Raw genomic sequence first — 14,728 nt, 5'->3', positions numbered from 1 at the left:
TGATATATTCTAAAAGTTTCAAATGTCTAGCTAGTCGGGAAGTTAGTTAAAAATCGATTGCAAGATTTGTACTGGATAAACAACCACCGGACAAACAAGAATACGAACTAATAAAAATGTTATAAAAATTAGGTTAAATATATTTTAATTTAATTTAAAATATAGATATTTATTTTTTGAAATAGATTTAGTTATCGTAACGGCTGGTCGGCCCCAAGTGGACACATTGACGCCAGTAGATGTGTTCATGGCAAAAGTTGGGAAATGCCAAACTGCCAGCAAGTCCCATCTGCTGGCCTCCCCGTGGCGACCTCCGGGCAATGCAGCGTACACTGTAGCTAACAGCAGGGGGCGAAGGGCGAGTGACCGGCGCCATAAAACTGGCCTTCTGGCTAAGGGAAGGAAATCCCCGACAGAAAAACCTGGTCGAGCCGACCTTCAGGGCCCTCGTGGCTCAGGCCTCGGGAGCGCTGGGCTAATCACCTTGCCTCCTTAAACGAAACAGATTAACAAAACACCTACACAGCAGCCTCGGACGACAACCGGCTCTGTAAAACGACGACCTTGCATGGAAATGGACAATGAAACAGGTAGAGTAATCCTCTCTAACAACTCGAGTATGCGCATTGGGACATATAATGTTCGCACCCTGCGTACCCCCGGAAAGGACCTGCACGCCACACGCATCATGCACACCTATGGTGTGGACATCCTAGGGCTGAGCGAAGTGCGCTGGAAAGGAGCCGGGAGAAAGTTGATTGAGGGTTACTCTATTGTCTACTCAGGTCAGGAGCAATACCATCGCCAGGGAGTGGCAGTGTTGATGTCAAAGAGAGCGGCCCGTTGCCTCGTGAAATGGGAACCAATCTCGGAGAGACTGATACGTGCCTCCTTCAAGACGCCTGGTAGCTCCTTGACCGTCTTTCAGTGCTACGCCCCCACTGAGGATGCCGACGCGCAGACAAAGGATGCTTTTTACGATTCTCTCCACGCGGCAGTCTCCGCCATCCCCCGAAGAGACCGCGTGATTGTAATGGGGGATTATAATGCGAGAGTAGGAGCAGACCCGGTGCTTGGCCCCACGGTGATGGGACGACACGGCCTCGGTGACCCCAACGATAATGGTGAGCGGCTCGTAGAATTCGCCACTCTGAATGAGCTTGCAATCGGAGGCACTGTTTTTCCCCACAAAGACATTCACAAATATACGTGGACGTCTCCTGATGGACGCACGAGGACGCAGATTGACCACTTCTTATACAGCTTGAAGCACCGAAAGGAACTTCTCGACGTGCGTACTTACAGAGGCGCCGATATCCATAGCGATCATGAGTTACTTATTGGAAACATCCGAGTAAAACTCAGTCGCCAGGCGAGGCCTCCAAAGTGCGAACAAATTGACGTTGAGAAGCTCCGACGCCGAAGAATTCGGACCGACTTCGAAACTGCTGTACGAGATAGTGTAGATCGTATCTACGAGCGGCACAAATCTGAATCCGACCTCATTGAGGCGGACTGGAGCCTCATAAAGAGTGCGATTGTGTCGTCGGCCCGTACCGTCCTTGGTACCAGAAGGAGTGAGCAGCCAAAGTGGATGTCTGACGAAACGTGGGTTGAAATTGGTGAACGAGCCAGGCTGAAAGCCCTGAGAGACGAGGAGAGAGACCCCGACCGAACCGAGGACCGCCGGACTGACTACCAGACCCAAGACAGGGTAGTCAAACGATCCGTGCGGTTGGACAAGCGCAATTTTATGAACCGGCAAATTGAAGCGGCAGAGGAGGCAGCAAGCAGAAATGACACCAGGAAACTCTTCCGAATCACCCGTGAAGTCTGCGGCAGGCAACCACCGACTCCCGGAGCCATTCGTGGTCCCAGTGGAGCAATAGAGTCTGACGCAGAATGCGTCAAGAAGATTTGGAAGAATCATTTCTGCGGAGTGCTGAACCGCCCACCCCCCTTGGATCCCTTTGACATATCTGCGGAAGCTTTACTTTTGGACATTCCCCGAGCGACCGACATTTCCGATTGCCCGCCCACGCACACCGAGATAAAATCGGCTGTGAAAAGGCTCAAGAACGGAAAGGCACCGGGGGGAGACGGGATTCATCCTGAATTCCTCAAGTACAGCTTGAGCGCAATCCTGCACCCTATGTTTCATCTGATGACAAAGGTGTGGGAAGAAGAGCGCTGCCCAAGGGACTGGGTGAACGGTGAAATCATCACACTTCTTAAAAAAGGTGACCCTCTAAGCTGCGACAATTACCGAGGCATCACGCTACTCAGTGTTCCGGGAAAGATTTTGGCAAACATCATTTTGATGAGAATAAGGGACCCAATAATGCACGTCCTCAGGAAAAACCAAGCCGGGTTTCTACCTGGTCGAGCGTGTGCAGACCAAATCCACAACCTTCGATGTCTTCTCCAGCAGAGCCATGAGTTGAACAGTCCGATGGCCTGCTGTTTTGTGGATTATGAGAAGGCTTTCGACAGTCCGCACCGCCCCTCCCTCTGGATGATACTGGGAGCATACGGGATCCCTCCCAAGATCATTGCCATAATCAAAAGCCTGCACGAGAATAGCGAATGCTGTGTCAGAATTGAAGACACTGTCACGGAATGGTTCGGGGTCACGACCGGAGTCAGACAGGGTTGTGTCCTTGCACCGTTTCTCTTTATCATTCTCTTTGACTTCATACTACGGAAGTCAATACCACCCGACCGAGGCATACCTGTTACCCCCACGGTGAAGCTATGCGACCTGGAATACGCCGATGATGCTGTCCTATTCGACAACTCAATCGAGGGCATTCAAGAGACAATCGACAGGTTGCATAACAACTCCTCTCGCGTTGGTTTGAAAATCAACGCGAAGAAAACCAACGTCTTGTGCAATAGCACCTGTCCTGATCCAGATTTCCCTCTGATTAGCGATGGACAGAGCATCGAGAGCGTCGACAGCTTCAAGTACCTGGGGGTACACATCACGGGAGATGGCATTTTGCAGAAAGAGCTCGCTATCCGAATGGGAATGGCTGGAGCAACATTCAACTCGATGCGAAATGTCTGGGACTCACGATTGTACTCGGTCAAAACCAAATGCCGCCTATTCGACGCTTGCATTCTGACGGTGCTGCTTTACGGTAGCGAATCATGGCACTTTACGAAGGCTCAGAGCAACCGTATACTGAGCTTCGAAAACAGATGTTTGCGACGAATACTGGGTGTGCGGTGGTATGACTTTAGGAGCAACGAGGAGATAAGAGAACGTACCAAGCAGCCTCTCATCACGCTGAAAGTGAAGAGGCGACGTTGGACCTGGCTCGGCCACGTGCTGCGGATGCCAGAAGAGAACTTTAACCTGGCTTGCCTGTTCTTCAAGCCGACCGGATTCCGGCGTCCTGGAAGGCCGCTAAATACAATCTACAGAGTGTATACGGCGGAGCTACGGGATGCTGGTTTGACCTGGAACGAAGCAAGAAGACTGGCGAGCGACAGGGATTCTTGGAGGCGCCGCGTGGTGTCCATATGCTCCAGTTAAGGGGCGGATATGGGCAAAGAAGAAAAAAAAGAAGAATTTCAAAATTAATTTAGCACTAATAATATTTTCGAACCCCGATTAACTAGTATCAAAGTATCTAAAGCCATATATGTGAGTTCAAATTCTATGTCTGGTTAACATCAAAAGCCTTTTTTATGTGTGTTTGGTCCAGAGCAAAGACCCAATCAGTTTTATGAATATCGTAAAAACGTCTTTTAAAATAACTTCCGCTTTATGAAGGCTCATGTCACCTTCCAAAGAGCGATCATTTTAACTTCTCTATTATTTACTAAAATACTGATAAAATAAAATTTTACAATGTAATGTCAATATTTAAACTCTCAAAAGAGAATAAATCACTTTTAGGCCTATGCTTTTATAGTAAGAAAAATATTCGTACTAAGAGTAGATGAGAGTAATTCAGAACAATCACCGAATCGTGGAGTCTGAAACCACGAAAGTACTATATTATCGCCTTTTAGGTGGTGAGATTTATCAATACAATTCATGATCACCGCAAAATTTCCTAATAATTATGCATTTGGGGTGTTATTTCTTAGACATTTTGTTATGTTTAATAAATAATATTGGTTTTTTTAGTTTCATGTATTATTCAATGATAATAATAAAAATCATTAGTTAAAACTATCTTTAATTATTATTTGATCATTTGAGAAAACTCTTTCATTAGCCCGGATACTAGTCAATGTAGTAAGTTGATCATTAATAGGAGACATAAAATAAACTGTCATTCATTCTGGGCATAACTGCTGTGACAGGAATTCCACCAAGAGATTTAATGGAAACTCACATTGACAAATTGTATAGCATAACTGAGAATGACATAAAAATATCTGAAAAATAGTTGTGCAATGTACGTAGTTTGTAATCGATAGGTGTAATTGGCCAACACCACTTGTCCGAGCGATCAAGCCAGTTTCCATAGAAATCACTGCGATAATCCTAGTTAATTACTGTCGCCGCTGCATTAAGGCGAGTCCGCTTTTTGAAACAAAATGTCACCTATAAGTAAGTGGTCTGCACCATTTCTCCAATATTTTTATGCAATAATTCATAAATTACGCCCACAAACACATACAAGCTTGTACTCGTTTCTTTCAGGTCTTTCACAGCGTGTACAACAATTATTATTTATGTAATTAATTACGCTGCCAATAACTCATTGCTAAACCAAGAATTTATGATTACTAAATATTATATTAATTAAAAAGTATTTTTAATTATCGCAGAATTACTTGTCGTAATTCCATAAGTCTAGTTACCTCTAGACAAAACACAAATGCAATACAAAATTGTCGTTCAAATACAACCCAAGTTTACCTACATTTATAATAACTTAAGTATCTGCCTGGTACTGAAGCATAATGATTATGATGTTGTATGAAGCTCGCTATTTGGTAGTGAAAACTATAATTATTATACTAAGTTGTTTTTAAACAGATCTTTATTCAGCAAAAATTTTAATTAAAATGATCATACATTGTATTTCCGGCACAGTAAACGTAGGTATGATATTAAGAAGTATTATGTGTAAAAATTTTATAATAAATAAATTTAATAAATTATACAAGTGATCAGAATGTTTGCAATTTTTTTTTCACAATTTCTATAATTTTCAAACTGTTATTTATTATTATAAGAAATAACTTTCAACAACATAATTAAATTTAAAACTAATGACAGTATATTATGACATATTAATTTGTTTTGAATATAATATATATATATTTGTGTATATTGTAGAAACAATATACTTATTGACAACAATTACGTTAAAAATACCCGTCGATACTACTACTTACCTATTGCTCACTTTAACGGTTTAAACTATCAATGCTCAGTGTAGCTACATTATATTAATAAAAAATAATATGTAATAATGATAAGAACCAGTTTTGTCTACTTCAATTTGATATTGAGAATTTCATATTAAAGCCGACGAGACCAGTCCTGATCGGTATTTAAATAATTTATGGAATAATAATTACATTTTTTGTTTTATTTAACACCCTAATGGAATAAAATTGTATTATCATTGTGACATCGACATGCAAGCATTAAAACTAAAAACACTTGAACCTTTGTGAGATACCAAGTCCTACGGGAGCATGCATTCATTTAACAATCGACGTTTAGTCCCAAACTTATGCAGCGGCGATCTCCATACAATTCATTTAATTCAATGTATCCTCCCCATGCCAATGCAATTCCTAAGTTCAATCAAAGAACTATCATAGTCTGTATGCATAGTAGTTACTGTAACAGATAAGTATTTAAACTTGATCATTAGACAGGCCAAAAATCCAGTCGAAGTCAATGCATGTCTTAGACATAGTTTTGGTCTTCACTGTATCGAGATGAAGACACACATAGACATATATAATATTATAACGGTGATGGTGTAAAATAAGTAAGTGATAGTTATGACACTGAGTTTTTTGCTTTATATAAAAAATACTTTATCTTACTTAATAATTAATATGTATTTAATTATTATTCAAATGTTTATTTTCATTCAATTCCTTTTTTGTCAAATTACAGATAATTTGTAATTTATTTTTATCATAATATATTAATAATAATTTAAAATATATGACATTGTTGACATATGACATATGTTATAAAGGAATGTACAGTTCCTATACCTTGACTTACAAATATCACTTTTTCGAACAGCCCAAAAGATTATTCTCAAAACTTTCCTTTCAAAGATATCCATATTCCTCTATATATATATATATTAAATTTATATTTCTGTAAATAATATTTCAAGGAATATTGTAAAATCAATCATGATAAACAATGCTTTAATATACCATAGTAGCTGTGATCTAAAATACTCTTAATCGAATTGATATTTTTAATATTATCAGTTTACTACTACCATAATAGGTTTTTAAGTCATAAAAATCAATTTGATGAACTTTGATTCCCCAAGTAAAATTATGTCATATAATAATACAATAATTTTACACTGTTCAAATAGTTTGGTTATTGAACATAGCTTTTATAAATTAAATATACGTAATATAATAACGATAAATTTACATCAATTTTATGATAAATTAATATTTCAAATATATACGTACAAAATAATATTATATTCACTTAAGGTGACTTTCTTACTAAAATATAATGAACGTGTTTTAAATATTGACATAGCGGGGCTGTTCAAATTATTATCTCGGTATTGAGGTAGTTTTTTACTATAAATAATTATTTCATTTAACTATGAAGGTTCAAGGATTCAACGCATGTAGGTAATAAAAAATACAATACATTACACAATAAATAATTAATTATGTTACAATTTGTTTTATTTTTATTTTATATACCTAATATATTTAATAGCTTTTCACTATACAATTGACAGTAAACAAGAATTAGGTAGAGAAAAATGATTAATGTATTTACTGATTATGTAAGTACTAATTGACAACATAATAATAATATTATCCCATTGTAGTTAGATATTTTCTTCTACTTATTTTGTTATTAATTGTACACATGATTTTTCGTTTTGAAAACCATTACGTATAATTAGACAATTTTAAACATAATACAGAAGTATCAATAATGTCCACATATTTTTTTAATTTTTCTATAAAAAAAATTGTAGGAATCATAAATATTATTTTTTAAATTCATTGCATTGGTTTTTTTTATTGAAAAGAGCCTTATAAATAAAAAATAATAGTTAATGGATGGGTTCCAAATATAAAAAAATAAGCAGTAAATACATTAAAAAAACTTTATGGCAACAACCATTGATACCTCTGACCATTTTGTCTTGTGATTCTAAAAAAATAAATCTCAAATAATGTCAAATAATTATGTTGCAGACAACAGAGACATAATAATGATGAACTCTGGTGTATGTATGTATTGTATGGTGAAATGAGGAATTTTCCACAACCAACCCAAGCCTAAAAGTTTGCCACAATGAAAAGCATGGACAATTTCTTTTTATACAAAGCACGTCCACTAAAATACAACTTTTAGACAGATACTCAATAAATAGTCGTAGAAGACTTCAGAAGACAAAAAAATATTGTATTGAACTTGTCTAAACTTATGTTAAAACATGTATTTAGGCTATAGTTGTATTTTTGGGCATCCTTAGGCATCCTAAACTGGAGAGACGCAGCTTTGGACAGATCTGGATTGAGGTTGATGTTGGTGGACGTCGAGATCCAGATAGGATTGTAGCGCTAGAGAGAAGTAGGTTTTTACAATAAGAGACAAATCTGAAAACAAATAATAATTTAATTTAAATACGTAGTATCAAAAAAAAATGTAAGTAGGTACCTATTAATGACTCAAAATTGTAATAAGTGTGAAAAATTACAATAAGTTAGTTAACATGTCTGCATTCAGAGTAAATAATTGCGTAATTGTTATTGTAATATATTATAGCCTTCAAATTTTTTAATTGTAATAATTTATATTCCATAGTAATTTATATGTAAAATATTAAGTATCTTAAAACATTATCAACGGTCGTGAATCAATTTTATCATTTAATTAAGGAAACGGGTCGTTAAGAAGGCCTGTAGAAATTCATTTGATTAAATTCAGACTAAATGTTCAGGTATATCTCATAAATCCAAATCCAATCAACGTAAACTAGTAACTGGAAAACTGTAGTGGAACAATATCTCATATTTACCAACGTAATAATAATATGTCTGTTTAATTCCAATGACATGGCACGCTTTTGCTACCGTGTGTGCACTACTAATAATAATTATTGGCTTTCTTGCATATTAATGAAAATTTTATCATTACATAATACTCAACGCTAGATTTAATTTTTATTTTTAAACGATCACTATAAGTATTATATATACTAGCAAATATTATCAGTAAGTATAACATTCTTATACGTCTTCCCACTATCTTTCTTACGTTTACGTATATTATGTTCTGCCTTACTGTTTTTGTTCCTGTGATTTAGACTCAATTAATTATCTGTAAGCTGCTGCACTAGCCTGGTAGAACTGCGTAATCCGTTTATATTGGTTCTTTATCATCCGTAATGTTTTTATTTTATGATTGATTCTGTATGCTGTTTAATATTACAGTAGTTTACAGCATTATATCCTTATTATAATGACTCTTAAGGCCCACCCACATTGAAGTGCATGTCACGGTGCTTGTCGCCTGCTGTCACGGGCTGCCGCTACGGGAAAAAAGTGTGTAATGTCGTTGTTCTTGGTGTTTAAACTGATGCTCCTATTCCATAACACATTTTGAACCTTTAAACGAACATTGTCAGTTGGCAAAATCTGCCGTAATCACTAAAACAAGAATGAGCGCACTTTACGTTGAACTTCAGTGCACCGGCACCTGCATGATTCAATGAACGACAATTAAACATTTTTATCATATTCCATATGCCAACATTTTTCGTCTGTCATATCAAACTGTCAAACTGACGTTCTTTTTTGTTTTTAGCAGTTGGCACTATGTATTTTCTATGAGAATGTTGTCTATTATCTATGGTCTATAGGCTGAGTTCTATTATCTATGAATGTCATGCCGCATGTATTTTAAAGTACGCATACGTATAAACTGTTAAAATTAATTGAAATTGGCATGAATAATTAATAATAGTTCAAATTACTAATACATTATAATAGGCACTTTTCATCAGTGTCATTATTCAATGAATTTACGAGATGGTGCACGTTTAAAATATGCAGTAAAATGACGAAACCAAAGACTAGATTTTCGCCGCGACAGCATGACAGTAGGCGACATGGACCGTGATATGCACCTCAATATGGGTTGCGCTTTATATCTCTTGGATCACATACTAATGTCCCTTCGATAATATTATGATTTTATTGCTCCGTAATCACCTGTCAAAATTATTATGAGTATCATTTGTTTTCTCTTGAGACTCGATTAAAATAAACAATTCCACTATGTAATTTTTAAATTTAGAATTTTCTGGTACGTCATGTGTAGGTATATTAAATACGTTTTCTTACGATCTCGCTTTTTCTTAAGTATTTTCATTTCTCATGCGTTACTCTATAATTTAAGATAAATTAATATAAAAATTGATCATCGCGTATGCAAATTTATTAACAAGTATGCATCTATGTTATCCTTAATACCATTAATATTATTGTATTGCCTACTATATTGTATGATTTTTCCATAGATTGCATAAAGATCTTTCCAAATTTTAGTTTTAACCTTGTTTTAACAGTTACACGTAAACTATACATATTACACAACGCCATAGCATACATCACCATGATCTATTTTATCGGAAAAAGATGGATATATAGCATCGAGATCAAAAATTTACGGATTATTTGTGGAGCATTGCAGTCAGTAATGTTCTATAAGATTCAATAATAACAGTAAGTTGATATTAATTGTTACCTAATATCTGACAATATCATTATTATCAAATATTTTTATGGATACGACTTAATACTTACGACTACGAGCACATATCAGAATTTTATATAAATATTTATAGTATTGATTGTATTTGTAATTTACCTATTTTCTTCTGTTTTCCCCATGTATGGTGTTATTACATATTTTTTAATTTTTTTTATTTAGACATGAATTTGATCTCAATACTATACGGCCATCTATTTTCGATTAAGCGTCTCATGGTGAACTTGCAACTGAATACGTACAAATTTCCGGATATAAGTTTTAACGTACTTCCACTTGCTACTATGCAATGATTATCTAAATAACAATGTATCATTCGATATTATTAACACCAAAAATAGTAGTGTATTTAGAAATAGAAATGAAACAATCACACACGCCCAGGCTTTGAGAAAATCAATAAATATATTGTGTCTTCGCCGAGATTGAACCCGGAGCTCCCGGATGAAGGCTAGCGCCTTACTTACTGCACCACGAGAGACACTGACATGATGTTTAATACCTCTGAAATCAAATAAATATAGGTACAGAGCTGAATTAAATTTTCCTTCCCCACTCATTCACATACACCCCTACCGATAATAAATCATATCGTCAATATGTATGTACCTACTACATACAACGCTGTTGCATATTGGTTAGAATATTATAGAAGTTGCAGTATACAATTAATATTATTCTAAATGAATTTACTATAAAAGCCAATTGAATCAAATAAAAAATGATTATTTTTTTAAAGTAACATGTTACCCTCTTGAGAATACCTGGAAAATGCATTTTTCTTCTCACAATTCAGTTAGGAAATTGACAAATTAAACTACACTTAACACAGCCTGCAACATTATTTAATTATGTAAATGGTGGGGACTAAGCGGTGCAACATTCTTCAGATGCATGTACGGCTGAATGAATGCGTTGTCATTCATTAGTAGATGCATTGCTTGCTTAACTCGATTGGTTACGCAATTGAATCCCTAGCTTGCGTGACTTGGCAGGAAGAAAAGTGAGGTTTTTCTCAATGACACTTACAACAGGATAATAAAAAACCATAGAATTTGTATTATATTATTATGTCATTAATGTAATAATGTTGACCTATTTGTATTAAATGACCGGAGACAGCAACATGCCTACTGTGTTTTACAGTAAATCCAAGTTAATCGAATATATATTCGATAAAAATAATTAAATTAGTATTAAAATAAATTTATGTACCCAATGTTAGGTCAAAATTTTAATTACAATTTTTACTCTTAATCAGATGAGCTTCCATATAGTAAAATTCGTCTTATTTACAAAAGATAATTAAGATGCTGAATATTCAAGTAATACAAGTGGCATATTTTTTTTTAAATCAGCATATTAATTTTTGCTAAAATATAAAAGTTCATAAATTACACATATACCTAATTCCTTGTAAATAAGATAATATTTACTTTATATATTATATATTTATAACAGAAGTACACTATGGTTTATTTAAATTAATACGCATATTCAATTTTGATGTCGATTTCTTTGACTTCGTTAGCGGTGCACTTGTATTACCTTAATTCTCAGCAACTCAATTGTCATACATTAATTACATTTCCGATTCAACCGTGACCTGTTGTATTGCTAGTTCTGTGATTTTATTTGTGATTTTGTTTCCTAATGACTATTTCCTTTCGAACAACGTATTTAACTTTTTTACTATCGCTATCCATTTTTGTTCTTCTTTTAGATGGAGCATACATGAAAAAACTAAAAATATGATAAACGTGAAATTCACTCACTCAACAATTTTACCATGCCTTTATTCATCAAATGGCTTGTGCATTATTTGAATATATAATAATAAAATTTGCTCTACAATCCGATGTGGATCTTGGCCGCCTCACGAAGAGCTTTCGTGACATTTTTTTTGAGACATGGATGTTTGTTCAGCCTATTAGGTCCATGCTCTGGTTTCAAACAAAATGTGAATTTTACCTGACCTAGGTTAATAACCCGAAACTCAAGACATACCAAGTGGATACGTTACCACTCGGCCATCGCGGGCGTATATGGATAAAATGGAAAATCCACCGATGTAACTCAAATTATTCAATATTCTAAAGCTATGTACTATCTCTGTTATCAAATTCAATGATATTTCAAATATATATTTTTTATTCAATACTAAATAAACATGATTTACAAATATTGAAATATCCTGGAAAACGTAGGTTAGGTAAAAAAAAATAGAAAAAAAGTGTTCAAAGGACTTCGATCATTATACCGTTTTAATGCCTGGATGGCTGTTCTGTCCTTTGAGCTATCGATTTGCCTAATAATTTATGTATGTTTTCTGATGTATTTCAAAAGAATGAATGTTTACATTATTTATTGAAAAACACACGCTAGCAAAGTTCCCAATACATAATAAAGTACTGTTGATAGTTAGTTATTATTAATATTATTATAGCAGTGAATAAACATATTATGGTATTTTGAAGAAAGCTTGTAAATTTTTTCGCAGGCAATCTAATCTAATAACTGTCTGTTCTAGTGTATTTTCCAGGTGCATTATAAACTTATATGGAGAGAATAGGGTATTTTAAATGAATTATCGGAACTTACATAAACATATATTTTATATCTATCTGTTCTATTATTACACAAGTATGTAAGTAGGTACTAAGTATGTTAGTATATTTTTTTCAGTTATGCAAATGAAATGTTATATAAAAACTATATTAATGCTACCAGCATTAATAAATGTAGGATAATGACACCTGTCATTATTGCAATAACATAACATTGCCAAAACTATGTAAATTACTCTTTCAGCTTAAAAAATGTTACTTTTCACCGCCAGAATCGCTACCGATGCAGTTCAAAATCCCGCGCTCGCGTGTGATTGGCCGGAGTCTGCCAATCGGAGAGGCCGAGGTGGAGCGAAAGGTTTTATATAGTGATGCGGACGGCACTGAGTTGTCGGTATAAGTGAAAATATAGACTAGGCGGACGGTTCAGTAGGTCCCACGGTGTCGGTGGACGATTAGTGTCTGTGTGCCAGAGTGTTTTGACACTCCCCAAAGTTGTGAAGTGTTGTCCCAATTGAACGGATTTACCCGATACGAAAAACACTCGCGTAAACTATGAAGGGTTCAAGTCGCTGTGTCGCGGCTTTGGCGCTTCTTGTCGTCGCGACAGAACTATCGCAGGCTGTTAGAGTGCTGCCTAAAAGGAAAAAAGGTGAGTGCGTGAAAACTACCCTTAGATTGATTGAGAGATTACGAAAGTGTCAAGTGTTAAGCTGTGCCATGTGCAGTGATACTGAGTTTCTATGAGCTTTATCGTGAAAGTTTAAAACAAGTATTTCAGTGGTACATTTAAATTAGACGTTTCAAATAATCAGCGGCTTTTAAACTTTTAATAAAGAACACTCTGCAATATAAGGATATGACATAAGGAGTTTACATTTTTGTGATAAAAAGGAGATATGAAATATGGCTTACGTTTTTTTAACAGTTACGTAAATAAATAAATTCTATGATTTTAATAACGATAATAATAAAAGCTTCAATAATTGTAACAAATTAATTTTCAAATATGTATTCAAAAAAATAATATAGTAGATATACTTTATAATACCCATATTTAATTCAGGATATAGGTATGTTGCTAATAATAATTTGCAGATATATTGTTTTTGGTTCATGTCAATTTTTACATGATTGAGATGATTTCTACAATCCTGTATTAATATTATCAATTTTTCTTAGTAAAACTTTTTTACAATAAATGTGTTTATTTAACCTAATAAATTTATATTCTGGGACCAAATATAAATAAACTATTTTTACATAATATACCTATGATGGTTATTAATTATTATTTTACATTGAGTTGACTGTATTTTAAAAAAATCATTGATTTCATTTTTCGGTCAAACTTGCACTGAAAGAATATTTATATTTGGATTATTCATTCCGATATATTAAAAAGCTATTTACTTCATTGACCAGCTGGTGTATAATATATCATAATATAATATTATAATGAAAGCCCAGTATGGCAGGTGCCGACAAATACTCGTAAATAATTATAATTGATGATCAATTTACATCCACAATAGGAATCTGCTCTCTCGCGTAAGACATCTTTTTAATGAGCGCGCAAGATGAAAAGTAAAATCTAAACCAGTTTGTCTTGAGAAAAGTGGCATGTAGACCGCAAAGAGACATCAACGCGCTGGAACCAGGCGGCGCGAAACCTGGCGCGGTCAGCTGACTTGAGAATTGTCAGCGGCAACCCGTTAATTTATGTTATCAGAAATGGAGCAGCCATCCGATATTATTTACTGCAGTCGAGAGCGCTTTGGCAGTATCCGTGAGAGAATTATTGTATAAAACACAGTAATAAAATATACTTATCTTTTAAGCCGTAATCAAGAGCAATATAATACAGTAATCGGAATATAACCCAATTATATGCGTATTTATTTTAATCAAATGGAAAATTTAATAGTACCTACTTTACATTACATTTTACAGAAATTTTACATTACATGAAACTCTAAAAGTAAATCCAACCAAGTTCAAAACAATGAATAGGGGGATATTTGCCAATTTTAGATAGTTCTTTATTTTTTTGTAATTGAATATAATTCATATTTTGTAAGAAAAGATATTCTAATTGAATAATAATTAAATTCTAAAATAAAACTGATTTGCAATTTTTAACTAATCCCAAAAAATCATTTCAAAGTATACAAAT

General features: G+C 34.7%; 1 protein-coding gene across 1 annotated transcript in view; it reads left to right on the top strand.

Moving 5' to 3' along the window:
• Positions 1 to 12,942: 12,942 nt before the first annotated feature.
• stw (laccase) overlaps positions 12,943 to 14,728 on the top strand; it is a 127,749-nt gene continuing 125,963 nt past the window's right edge. The window contains exon 1 of the mRNA XM_085958423.1: positions 12,943 to 13,204. Within this exon, the coding sequence (XP_085814549.1) occupies positions 13,108 to 13,204 (97 nt within the window). The 5' untranslated portion in view covers positions 12,943 to 13,107. The remainder of the gene's footprint in view (positions 13,205 to 14,728) is intronic.

The sequence above is a fragment of the Rhyacophila brunnea genome, unplaced genomic scaffold (genome assembly GCF_057557595.1).
Source record: "Rhyacophila brunnea isolate RB1 unplaced genomic scaffold, BYU_Rbru_1.0 scaffold_7, whole genome shotgun sequence".
Taxonomy (NCBI): Eukaryota; Metazoa; Arthropoda; class Insecta; order Trichoptera; family Rhyacophilidae; genus Rhyacophila; species Rhyacophila brunnea.
Note: the sequence above shows the minus strand (reverse complement) of the source record. Positions and strands in the feature narration are given on the sequence as shown.